General features: G+C 30.8%; 3 protein-coding genes across 3 annotated transcripts; 2 read left to right on the forward strand and 1 right to left on the reverse strand.

Moving 5' to 3' along the window:
- The first annotated feature begins 1,892 nt into the window (after positions 1-1,892).
- Positions 1,893-2,273, forward strand: LOC124929851. The gene has a single exon (XM_047470237.1). It carries the CDS (start codon positions 1,893-1,895, stop codon positions 2,271-2,273), a length of 381 nt encoding a protein of 126 aa, XP_047326193.1.
- Positions 2,274-2,453: 180 nt separating this feature from the next.
- Positions 2,454-3,368, reverse strand: LOC124931718. The gene is made up of 4 exons (XM_047472246.1): positions 3,250-3,368; positions 3,068-3,153; positions 2,892-2,982; positions 2,454-2,725 (listed from the first exon to the last, which is right to left on the reverse strand). The coding sequence occupies exons 1-4, from the start codon at positions 3,276-3,278 to the stop codon at positions 2,695-2,697; spliced, it is 237 nt and encodes a 78-aa protein (XP_047328202.1). The 5' UTR covers positions 3,279-3,368; the 3' UTR covers positions 2,454-2,694.
- Positions 3,369-9,351: 5,983 nt separating this feature from the next.
- On the forward strand, positions 9,352-12,444 carry LOC124931651 (cytochrome P450 734A1-like). The gene is made up of 5 exons (XM_047472166.1): positions 9,352-9,675; positions 9,834-10,057; positions 10,143-10,378; positions 10,576-10,969; positions 11,747-12,444. The coding sequence occupies exons 1-5, from the start codon at positions 9,411-9,413 to the stop codon at positions 12,224-12,226; spliced, it is 1,599 nt and encodes a 532-aa protein (XP_047328122.1). The 5' UTR covers positions 9,352-9,410; the 3' UTR covers positions 12,227-12,444.
- Positions 12,445-13,497: the final 1,053 nt, after the last annotated feature.

Genomic DNA, 13,497 nt, shown 5'->3' on the forward strand with positions numbered 1-13,497 from the left:
AGTAAGACTCATACTTCCTCTTAAGTATTGTAGTATTCACTTTATTGTTTCACAACGCTAGCTACTCGAGTTGTTTATGAACTGCTAACAACTCCCACTAAGTCTAATTTATTATAAAATTCTTAAAATATTCTTTGCAACAAAAGGTGTAGTTAATATTATAAAGTTACTAAAATACTTTTATTTTTATCTTATTTTTATACATTTTAAATTTCATTCAATCTAATATTTTAACAATTTAAATAATTAAATTTTTTATTTATTTATATTATTATATATTATTTATTTCTCATTAGAACGTCTTAAATTAAAGTGTATGTCAAACTTGTGAATAGTCAAAATCGCATCCTTTCTTTAAAAAAAATGATAAAAAAAGTTTAAATTATTTATTTCTTAATCAGAGTTAAATTTTCTTGATTTTTTTTTTTTTGTTAAGTTCGAATGTATTTTATGCCGTGAAGGATGCATCGTTTCTTCCTTTTAATTCTATGAAAAATGTGCAATAAAATGTAAGGTTGTGCCAATTTTGAAAAGAATGATACGGAGAAACAAGCATAATGGCAATAAGAACAATCATGGATGTTTTCTCATTTATACACTAATAAAAGGAAACGTGATGCCATATATGTCCTACAATGTTTGATTTTTAAAAGAATTTAAATAAATATTATTTCTTTGGAAAACTATATTTCAAAGTGAGATTATTTTCTTCAATGCAAATATTCTCACCCAGCTTTAAATAAACTATAGCTTTGGCAAGAAGGGGCCTTTAAATTTGAATTGTCATATTTCATTGAGAAAAGCCAATATACAGAAGAAACCAAGAAATTAGTGAAGAAAGTTTCATTTAAATCAATTGTATTGAAGATCCTAAACTAAATATTGAAACTCATCAAACAAATTCATATAGATTATGACATGATTGGTCATAAGTTATTGATAAACAACTAAAAAAATAATAATCATCACAACTTTTTTTTTACCTTCACAGTAATTATCCCGACTTGAACATAAATATTGTGTTCTAAATGGAAAAACTACACACAAAAGCTCAAACTCAAAATTCCACAATATCACATCCCTATTTTAGGCTATATCATCAATTTAGGATAGAGTTTTGTTATATTCTTTTATAAACAAAATCATATTTGATCCTTGTAGATCATACACACAATTTCTCAATCAATGTTAAAAACCCAATTGAGATTTAAATTTGAAATCTTTGCAAGACCTCCATTTACTTTTCATTTAGAAGAAAAGAGATGGAACTTGCCAATATCTTATTCAACCTTCAATCATATAATTTTGGAATTACATCTAGCCTAAGACTAGTAAGAGACACCATACGAAAATACCAACAAAATACACAATTAACGCATGCAAGAAAGAATATTCCTTAATAAATATATTTCAAACCGACGACAACAAAAGGGGTCAAGGGGTATATTCCAACAAAATACACAACAAACGCGTGCAAGAAAGAATAATCCCCAAATAAATATCTTTCAAACCAACTACAACAAAAGGGGTCAAGGGTTATAGAACATAGATGAGTCCAAATTGCAATTTTTTCCTCTTTGGTCCCCCTTCAGGCTAAATCGTTCATACACTTTGAATAGATTTTTATTTTTTAGAAAACGTGTTGCCTCAAAATACTCTCACCATTTTGTGGAAATTGTTATTATAAAAAAAGCTTACATAGCCGAGGGAAAAAAAGCAAAAGCGTATTGTAATGGCCCCACACGTAGCAATAACGGGTCTTTGCCACGTGTACAATCTTATCCATTTCTTCCTTTATAAAAAAAAGTTTTAAGCTTTCTCTCTTCTTCATCTACTATTCCAAATCTTCTAAAGCTTCCAAATTGCAATCGAACCCTCACCGGAACTGAAAAATGTCGTCGATAATTATCTCCCCTATTCACTCCGGCGCCTCCGGTGCCCGTGCCTGCGCCGGTGATGTAAATCGCCGGAGGAAAAGTAAAACTCCGACGAGTTCCCAAAAATGGTGGACTCCACTGTTCGGAATGTCGTCGGAGGCAGACTACATTAATGAATCCGATCAAGCCAAGACCCAGTATCCGCCGGAGACGTCTAGATCTCGCATCGCTCCGGGAAGATTGACGGAGGAGAAGGCGAGGCGGCTCCGTGTGTTGACTTCGGAGTCATCTTCGTTTCATGACATCATGTACCATTCGGCTATTGCCTCTCGTATGGCCTCCGATTTCACTCATTTCTCATCCGAAGAAGAAGAAGATATCAACCCCAATCAGTGACTTTTATTCAGATTCAGGGGAAATAAATTGATTGATTCTAAGTAGTAGTAGTAAATGATATTGTTTTGGATATATATTTTGTTATTCAATTCAAGCTTATCATCGTCATCATCATTATCATGTAATGTTTAGTAACTAGTAAGAGATCTATCTATCTTTGAATATTTGATCAATTTCATAATACTAAATGTTCTTCATGTTATCATCATAGAGGAACAAGAAACAAACTTTCATGGTGTTTTGATTGATTCAGAATATAGGAAGAACAAAACATGGCAAAATCAACAAAGATTTCAAGAAAGTAACCATTTTTCTTAATTTTATTCAAAATTAATGTCAAAGACAAACCTCCTCTCTTGATCAAAGAAGCCCTCCAGAAACGAAAGACTAAACTGGTGAAATCCCCAGATCAGCATCATCATCATTTGCTTTCCACATCATACAGTTCTGATCTGAAAAATATCTATCAAGGATAACAACATATTATATATACAGATCTGATCTCAAAAATTGTTTCCTGCAAACAAAACATTGAATCTAAAATCCCCCTTTAAGATCATACCCACCAATTTCAGATTCTTATCAAAAACCCTAAACAGATAAATATATATAGGATACACCAAGTAAGCTCCATGAACAAAAGCACCAGCCAAAACACCAAAGAATACACGGTCCCTCAAAACAGGATTCCGTCTCAGCTGAATTCGAACTAATACCCCCAATTTCAAAATGAAGAATAAATTAGGGTAAGTAAAAATGAAATAAAACTGGATCTATAAAAAAACACGACTCACTGAGAGGAAGAATAGGAGCATAGATCAGAGGAACAGCGAATTTGAAAGGTACGCCTTTGTTCTGTCTCCGAGAAAGAGGAGGCTGCCTTTTTATTATCGACAAATTTACAGACTGAAATTGATCAGTTTAACAGATAAAATTGAAGCGAAAGATGCGAAATTTCAAGGATTAGGAATCATACTGGTTAGACGGATCGGATGAAGAGGCCATTGATAATGCTGTTTCTGATCTGTCTCCGCCTTCTGCTGCCCTAGCTTCGACAATATCGCTTCCTCTCACAAAACAAACGGCGCTGTCAATCACCGCTACTAATGATATGTTTTTTTCAAAAAAAAAACTAATTAATATTATTATTTTATTTTTATTTATTTGTTGAAGATAAATATTATGTTAATTCCACCACATTATCATTTTTAATATATTGAAAACTATAAATTTAAATAAATATAAATTAACAATGTGATCATTTATAATTAATAATTAATTTAATATTTCTCGTTAAAATCGATTTTTTTTTCGGGTTCTAGTATTTAAAATCGATTTTTTTTTCGGGTTCTAGTATTTTTGTACTGGGTCAGAAATTACGGCACTATTCAATATAACTTTTTGAAAAATATATAATAAAATTATGTTTGTCACAATCTAATAATCAGTTAATAAAATGTGATTTTTTTATTTTATTGTGTATTTAATTTTTATATTTCTTTTTTAATTAATATTTATAGACTATTTAAAACAATTAAATATAAAAATAATAAATTAATATTTTAGTTTGGATGAATTTAATTTTTAATTATGATTTTTATAATACATGAAATAAATATAAAAAAGAAAACGAGTTGGGCTTCATATAAATATAAGAAGATGTCCAATTTGATTAATAAAAGCCCATTGTAATAGACAGGTCAGGGCCAGGTGAGCGCATAATTTAAAAAAGACTGGCCCAGTTTTAATTTGTTCTTGAGAGAGACAGGAAGAGGGAACACATTTGATGTTGAGTGAGCAACCGGCAGAGATCCGTTGAACCGGAATTTGTAGTTTTTAGTCAAACAGGGTATGAGTGATGGATAGACTTTATAATAATAATAATAATAATAATAATAATAATAATAATTCATTAATTATTCATCATTATATAAATATATATTATTTATATAGATAGAGAAATATAAAAATTAAAACCCGCCCGGCCGGCCCATAGCTGTCCCGTTCACCCACCGTTGTTTTGTCTGTTTGGAGTCGGTTCAAACCGTGTTGGGTCCATGTTTGGTATGGGCTGGATAGATGGAGCCTGATTTGATCATATATATGTTTTCATGCAATCAATTACTCAATGTGGGTTCAAGTGTCGGGTCCGGGTGTAGCTCACCTATTAATACTGCAGTGCAGGTCATCTTTTTCATTAATAAGAAATGGACATTGTAAGCCTTTCAGGGTTCTTATACTGCATGCATGCTTCCCCACATCTTTTTTCTTTTTCTTTTTTGAAATTAGGGTTTATTCTATTTAGAAAAAATAAAGAGAATGAATTTAGTTGAGACAAGAGAACAACTGTGTGGTTGGCTGGCTGGTTGGCTGGATGAAAGGATGGATAGAAGATAGGATAGGGCCCTTTCATGTATGATGTATTAATTATTTAGGGTTGGGTTAGGGCTTAGGGTTAGGGTGGGGAGAAGTTTAGCAGAGCTTGTCGGTCATGACTCATGATCAGTTAATCTCGAAATACCTTTTCAAAAGTCATCTTCTATCACTATATGCCCTTCAAGAGGACTGCTTGCTTGCTTGACTACTAGTCATCAATCCATCTCTTATATATAATGACCCTACACTTTATATACCCTCTTTTCTTTGTTATTATTAGTGTTATTATTATGATGAATGAGCTAATAATTAATTAGCTAGGTTTCTCTCTCAACCCACCATTTGTTCCAGATTTAGGGAGAAGAGACAAAGAGGAGGAGACACTGATGATCGAAGCTGCTTAAGTGTTTGAAGGAGATGGAATTATGAAACCGGCATTGGTGAGACTAATTAATAAAATCTAGAGAGACCAAATCATCAATCTTGGATAATGTCCGGATCATCAATATGTACAACTCTCTGCCTGCCTGCCTGCCTTATGGGGTCCTTTCACTAATTGAACACACATCTTCTTCTACACATCTTTTTCTTCTAACATTTTTGTCTTCCTTCATGTTAAATCATTAAATCACCCTTTCTCCTTTTTACATAATAAACAAACTAAATATGACAGTTGTTCAAGCATGAATTAATGCTTAACACACTGATCTCAAACCACTTCACATTTCCCTTTTAATGTAACATTAGACAGTAATGTTGTGGGTTCGAGTAAATAAGTAACTATTGTAAATTTAGCTATTTGAATGGTTGGCAAGGCGTTGTGCATAATCAGTTTCGTATCGTACCGGTTTATAGCCGGTTGGTATTGTCCATTTCAACACCTAGCGAGACTGAGCCAAAAGATGCCCCATCTCCCTTTAGAAGAGAATTAAAGGTCTGGGACTATCAAACAAAGGTTATAATTCAATACCAACGGGATATCCAGTTGGTATCGATAGACTTTTTTATGTGAAAGTTGTATCGTCCCATATCATGACACTATTCATTTGTGTCCAAACCGTGTCCATAGCTGGTGGAATCTTTTATGAAATTGATCGGGCTCTATTGGAATATGCTCGGGTCCATGGTTGGATGCTGGGAGACTCTACAATGGGTTGTGAATATATCGGGTTTAATTGAACAATAGTTGAAAATAACTTGATAATTAAGTAGTTTTTTAATTTATAAAGTTATATTTCACTCTATACGAAAGTTTCGTCATGATAGGCAGTCATATCAATGATTTTGTTGTTTGGAAAGTAAATGCGGATAGTTATTGTTGCTCCTCTTTTTGTAAATTTTCAATATTTTGTCTTTTTCGTTGTTATTTTCAACAATCTTTTTATGAATTCAATTGATGCTTTAAAAAATAGCAATAACATACCCAAAATCAATTAAAATGCTAATTAAGTTCCATTAACAAAGTACAAACTAGCTACTTAGCTGGCTATATATATATATAGCTTAATTGACCAATCCTTATTGATTGAATTAAATTGGGTTAAAATTGAAAATGAAAAAAAGAAAAGAAAAGAAAAGAATGACAAGGTAGGGCAAACATGTCTGGGTGGTATTAAGACAAGGTTAGAGGTAGGGTGGCCATGAGAGGGGCACTTATTGTTTGGGTCAAACCAAAGCTAGCATATTTCTCCCCACCAAAAGCACAGAAACAAACCCTTAGTTTTAAGACACCCTTGTTCCCATGTGCACTAATTCAAGGCCAACCTTCCATAAAACTACCTCCCCTACTCCCTCCATCTTTCTCATTATAAACACCAAGATTAATTAGGCCAAACACAAGAATTACAAGTTATTTCTTACACACACTTCCTAATTTTTTATAACATCAAAGTGATTTCACGACAACGAGTGATCTGATGTTGTGTTAGTTTACTCTATAATATAGAATTGTAGAATAAGATGTGTTACCATATTACTATTATTTATTTTTTAAAGTTCATTGTAATATAAGAATAAATAATTTAAACATAAGAACTACATGATGAATGTATGTAATTCTTGGAAACTCCCCTTTTTGTTTTTGTTATCTTTGTTTTTATCTAATGAAATTTGGACAAATTATGGTATTAATTTTATCTCCAACATGCAATCAGAATTAAGAAAAAATATAAAATGGACTAGCTAGCTAATTAATATGCTGTAGCTGATTGTGACTTAGCATCAAAATAGTCTAATTAGCTTGTGGGGCTACTTTAGGTGCATGTTTTAGCCATATAATTGTCACATTATTATTGGCCCAAATTCTTTTTAAATAATTTACTTTATTTATATGTCTATTTATATATATATATTCTTTAGGATAAAATTACTAGCTAGCTAGAGCTTGTTGGATATAGGAAGAGACTAGTAGGATTATTTGGAAGAAAAATAATTGACATGAAAAGTGAGTCATTTGGATTATTTGAATAATTAAATTGATTAAAATATTTTAATGTTAATCTTCTTTTTTGAAATTGATTATTTAACTCAATGGATCATGTGAAATTAATGATTGATGAAATAATGGATTTTGTTTTTGGAAATAATCCTAAATTATTTACATCAACAAGCTCTAGATACAAATTAAAGAATTATAGAATAATTGATTCCTTGAAGAATTTTTCTTTTTAATTACATGTCATTTGTATTAATTAAATATTGCATACAGTTAGTTCAAAAATACACTAAAACGCAAAAGTAATGAAAAAGAAAACATGAATCCAAAAAAGTCAAAGTCCCACACTCACCTAGCTAGCTCCATAAATAAAGTTATCAATAAATAAGAAAAATATACTCCAAAATCATTTGAAAACATTTTTTAGAGTATGATATAATATGAGTATGGACAAGAAAACAATAACAAATCTATAAATATATATATGTGTTTAATAGAAAAAATTGTTTCAAATTAATTTATCCTTATTTTTCATACAAACATAGATCAAACAACTCTCAAATCATTTGTGCCCTTGGTCAAGACCACTACTAGTGCTCAACTTCAAGATTGGAAAGAAGGATTCAAATAATCCCACTTCAAAAAAAAAACAAGGAAAATTTTAATAGTTTAAATATGTTCAAAATTAATTAGCTTAGCTAACTAGTCTATTCGGAATATGTGAATAACATAAGTTTAATTATATCACTATCTAGAGTAATCTTGTGATGTATCATATCACTTTCTTGTGTGATCAACTATGGTGGTATAAAGGTAAAAAGAACTAATTAAATTAAAGCACATATACTATCTTTGACACATCCTCTTGGAAGAGAAAATACAATTCATCATGACATGAGTTCTTAAAGCTAAAAATTTGAGTGATTGGTTGTGTTTCCACCTTCTAGAGAATAAAATTGTTTTTGTTTTTTTGTTATTGTTTGCGAAGCACTAATTGTTCGAATCATCCTTTCATATTTGACTAATTTATAAAAACTTCATATAATGACTTGTCTAATGTATTGTACATTGTGGTCATGATTGAACTTTTTTGATTTTATAGAGATTTTAAATCTTTTTTAAAAGAACTGGAATGTTTTTAACCACAATGAGTTTTTTTTCTGTTATTTTAAAATATAAATACTTATATAGATCATTAATCTCCATGATGTTTCACTTTTATTGTTGAGGCATCTATATATATATTATTATTATTATATTATATATTAGAAGAAGTGTAATTAATTCATCTTTGAAAGTGACAATACTTTGGAATCTGTTTACCATACATTCAAATAATTGAGCCTGGTTCAGAAATCCTTTACTTCTTATTATATATATTTTTTAAAATTTTCAGTCTTTATTATCAAGATGTCAGTATATTTTTTTCTTTATTCTTTTGCAAAAATTTAATATTTTCAATAAGAATTAAATTTGATACCATCTAATAACAAAATCCATCAATTATTAATTCAAACATCCTAACATTAATATTCTTGCAGAAAATAACAAGAAATTGTCTTCAAATTCAACTGTTATATGTCTCACATGTTGTAACAAATGAGGGCTTATTTTGTCATGTAATGAGAGTTCAACAAATATGGAATTCTTTCATGAAAGGTAGTTGAAAAAGGTGTTAGATGAAATCACTTTTTCTTTTTCTTTTTTGAAAATGCATTTTTTTATAAGCATATGTTAGTTTAGATAAAAATATATATTGATAAAAAGAAAAATTCAAAATAAAATATCAAGATAGAACATACCAATACAACTACAACAATAACAATCAAATTAGGTTTTGAGTATAAGAAAAGAACAAAAATGGGAAGTTCATCTTTTTAACCTACCTCAAGAAGGAAAAGAAATTCAATATCCATTAGAAACTTTTACAAGTAGCATCAACATTAAAAATTTCAAAGATTGGACAAAGAAAAAACCTAAATTCATGTTTTTGTGCTTAGTCCGAGATTTCATATTCAATTATCAAATGAGTCATGATATTTTTCACCCACTCTAATGGGATGTCTTTTATTTTTAATTAATAATAATAAAAATAGAAAAAAAAAATACTAGCAAGAAAAGACAAGGGTAATATTGTCTTAAAAAGAGTAGATTGAAATATAATATTATATTTGTAACACCTATCGTTGACCCCTTTATAATTCCAATACCGGCCCCTCCACTTGTTGGGCATTAAAAAGAGATGATACTAACAATTTAACACAGAGTCGACAGCCCAAAGATCGAAGAAGATAAGAAGAACCACTCTCAAAGATCAGTCAAAAGCCATGGATGGGTTCTATATTGTATTATACTTACTGGCGGCAGCGGTGGTGGTTTTCAAGATTACGGCGGTGCTATGGTGGCGGCCCAAAAAAATCGAACATCATTTCTCCAAACAAGGCATAAGAGGACCTCCTTACCGTTTCTTCATAGGCAATGCAAAAGAACTATTTACTCTTATGTCCAAAGCTTCTTCTCAACCTATGCCTCTTTGTCATAACATCCTTCCTAGGGTTCTTTCTTTCTACCACCATTGGAAAAAAATCTACGGTACTATTTCTTTTTCAAATAATTTGTACTTTTCCTATCAATGTTTGATGTCACACTATGCATGGTTTCTCAATTTGGATCCAACCTAGCTAGCTAGTTAGCTATCTATTCTCATGTGCTTTAATTTATTTTTAATTTGGATTGATGATCATATATAGGTGGAACATTTTTGGTTTGGTTTGGGCCAACGGTACGATTGGCTGTTTCTGATCCTGACCTAATCAGAGAAATCTTCACCTCAAAAAATGAATACTATGAGAAAATAGAAGCTCACCCTTTAATCAAGCAACTTGAAGGTGATGGACTTTTGAGTCTCAAGGGTCAAAAATGGGCTCACCATAGAAGAATCATAACTCCCACCTTCCATATGGATAATCTAAAAGTATTTTAACTCCATTTCTTTTTACTATACATCACTTCATTTTCTAATTAATATTAATTCTCAATTAATTTTGATGTATGTGTAGTTATTAATACCTTTGGTGGGAAAAAGCGTGGTAGAAATGTTGGACAATTTGGTAGACAAGGATCGCGAGATTGAGATTGAGGTCTCCGAATGGTATCAAAAGTTAACCGAAGAAGTCGTTACTAGGGCTGCCTTTGGCTGTAGCTATGACCATGGGAAAGACATTTTTCGATTGCAAGCGCAACAAATGGCACTTGCCACACAAGCCTTTCAAAAAGTCTCGTTGCCGGTTTATAGGTATTTCTTTTTATAAATGTTTATGAGAGAGTAAATTGAAATGGTACAATATTTTTTTTTTAAGTCAGGTTGGTCACATGTTCTTGGTACTTTATGCTGATTTTAGTACTTGTAGTTAATATATAGCAATAACCCTTATTATATTAATGATAAAGAATGTATATTTAACGGATTCTATTAAATTTTGTTCATTATAGATTTCTACCCACGAAGAGGAACATGAAATCTTGGAAACTGGACAAGGAAATCAAGAAATCTTTGGAGGATGTAATTAACCAGAGGAGAGAGAAAATCATGGCTGATGGTGGCGGCGGTGATGTTCCAAAAGATCTATTGGGCCTTATGATCGAGGCAAGCTTGAAAGAATCGGCGGCGGCTCCGGCGGCGGCGAGGGTAACGGTGGGTGATATCGCGGAGGAATGTAAGAGTTTCTTTTTCGCCGGTGAGCAAACAACGACAAATTTGCTGACGTGGACGACCGTACTGCTGGCTATGCACCCTAACTGGCAGGACCAGGCACGTGATGAGGTGCTTAAGGTGTGCGGCCCACGTGACGTGCCATCTAAAGATGACATTCCCAAGCTTAAGAAGGTAAGCACAATTAATTTTTGGATAAATGTTTTGTCTTTTATTTGTGGATACGCAAATACCCATTTTACCCCTCATCTCTGTTTCTCTTTTTTGTCGTGAAAGTAACTTTTATGACGGCAATTAACAAACTGATTTTGACATTTCATAAAAATCGAATAAAATTGTTTTTATTTTTTAAATGTAACTAGTAAAGTGAACCTAACATTTATTTTTTAATTAATAAATATTCATTTTTAGAATTTTTGGATTTTCTAGAATTTGTATGAGTTGTTTATTAAAGATTTTATTTTTAAAAATATTTGAAATTTAATAAAATGAAAATTAGAGTATTTTGATATTTTAATTAATAAATAAATTAATATTTCTTTAAAATTTACAAAAATAAAACTTAAATCAAAATAGCTATTAGACTTTATTCCCTTAAATTTTTAAATCAATCCTAATCAAATTTCACTCATTTATTAATCATGTCATTTAATTTACTAATTAAAAAATTAAAATACTTTATATTTAAAATAAACTATTATTTATATATAATACTTTATAAGTATTTTTACTTAAAAAAATTATTTTCGTGCTCTCTTGTTTGTTTGAACTCGGTGGTGAATATTTTACAAAACTCTCAAATGTAATATTTTTTATTTTAATTATTAAATCAATAATTTATTAAATAAAATATCAAAATATCATTATTTTATTTTTTATAAAAGATTTAAATACAAAATAAATTTAATAATTTCTTAAATAATCATACTTTTTTTTTTCTTTTGTGATCAGCTAAGTATGATCCTGAATGAATCTCTCCGATTATACCCACCCGCGGTGGCAACTATAAGACGGGCAAAGGTTGACGTGGAACTCGGAGGGTTCAAGATTCCAAAGGGCACAGAGATTTTAATCCCAATTTTGGCGGTTCATCACGACCAGGCAATATGGGGTCAGGATGCAAACGAATTCAACCCGACCCGTTTCACTGATGGGGTTGTCCATGCTGCAAAACATCCTGTTGCATTCATACCATTCGGTTTAGGCCTCCGAAAATGCATTGGGCAAAATTTAGCAATTCTTCAAGCGAAACTCACGTTAGCAATCATACTAAAACGCATGTCGTTTCGGTTGGCCCCACAATATCGACACGCACCAACGGTGTTGATGCTCCTTCACCCGCAACACGGTGCACCGGTCATCTTTAAACATTTATCTACACATGATGAACGGGCCAGATCAATCCTTTCATCCGCTCATGGGTTTGTTTGAGTTGGGATTGCCTATAAAATCAAAATTTCAATCAATTTGCATATACAAACTAACCCCAAGGAAGCAAATGCCAAAAATAAATAAATAAAATTCCATCTTGTCCTACTTTGCTAAAATATTTGAAAAGAAAAAGTGTGTAGCATAAGGGTATTGACAAGTGTGGTAGTTGTAATTAGAATTTAATTAGTGAATGGGTTCATTGTTTATTTTTTTATTGATATATTTTTTAATGGACTTTAATTTGGGCATAGTGTTGTCTAACACAGATTTTGTAAATATAAAATATGTTCATATTGTTTTCTTTCTCTTTTGCATGGTAATTCTTAACTTGGATGATAGACAGTTTTTTAGTCTTATTTCTAAGATAATAATAACTTAATAACTTTACAGTGTAGTTCAATTTGTAAAAGTCGATATTTAAAAAAATCAAATTTCACATGTTCGATTTGTATTTAAAACGTTTTAAGTTAGAGTGAGTCATAAATGTGAGAAAAATTGTTTTATAGATCAGCCATACACTCAATAGAAATTCAGGGAATTCAATGAATTGAAGACAATCTTGATGTTGATGAGTTCCCAAAAAAGTATTAACAACGTTAATTTGAACACGACAACATTAACATTTAAACACAAGATTGCTGAAATTGTTTTTTGAATTTTTTTTACCTTACCTAATTACCTCAACAAATCATGTTATTTTACTAAATGTTTGGCCTTAGTTTAGCTTTCTTTTTACTAAATAATTCACCATATATATATAGTTTATTTCATTTACAAAAATAATGAATTATAGATCCATTGAAATGGATTGATTTTGGACGTACCTTCTCAAAGTGAAGGAATCCAATTAAACGTTCTAAAATAACAAATAGAAAAATGTTATATTTTTTAACAAATAAATATATTTAAGTTGTTTAAGAATGGTTGTTTCTTTTTTAATCAAATATTGAGAAGTGGAAGATACAATTATTGAAAACAGTAATCTAATTTGTATAATGTTTTCAAATAAGATATACTAATTTTTTTTTCATTTAAACTATCAATGTATAATGAATGTAAAAAGTGACAAAAGTTATTGAGATAACCCTAAATCAAACAGACCCAAGTTAAAAAAGGTAGTAATATTCTAAAGTAGGATATTGTTCATCATGCCTATGCGCGCTTTCTTCTCATGAGTCATGGTCCCAATAATTTAAAGCATGTGGTTGGGGAATTACCGTTTAGAAATTAGAAAATAATGGTATTTGATTTGATTTGATATGATTTGATAA

The sequence above is a fragment of the Impatiens glandulifera genome, chromosome 3 (assembly GCF_907164915.1).
Source record: "Impatiens glandulifera chromosome 3, dImpGla2.1, whole genome shotgun sequence".
NCBI lineage: Eukaryota > Viridiplantae > Streptophyta > Magnoliopsida > Ericales > Balsaminaceae > Impatiens > Impatiens glandulifera.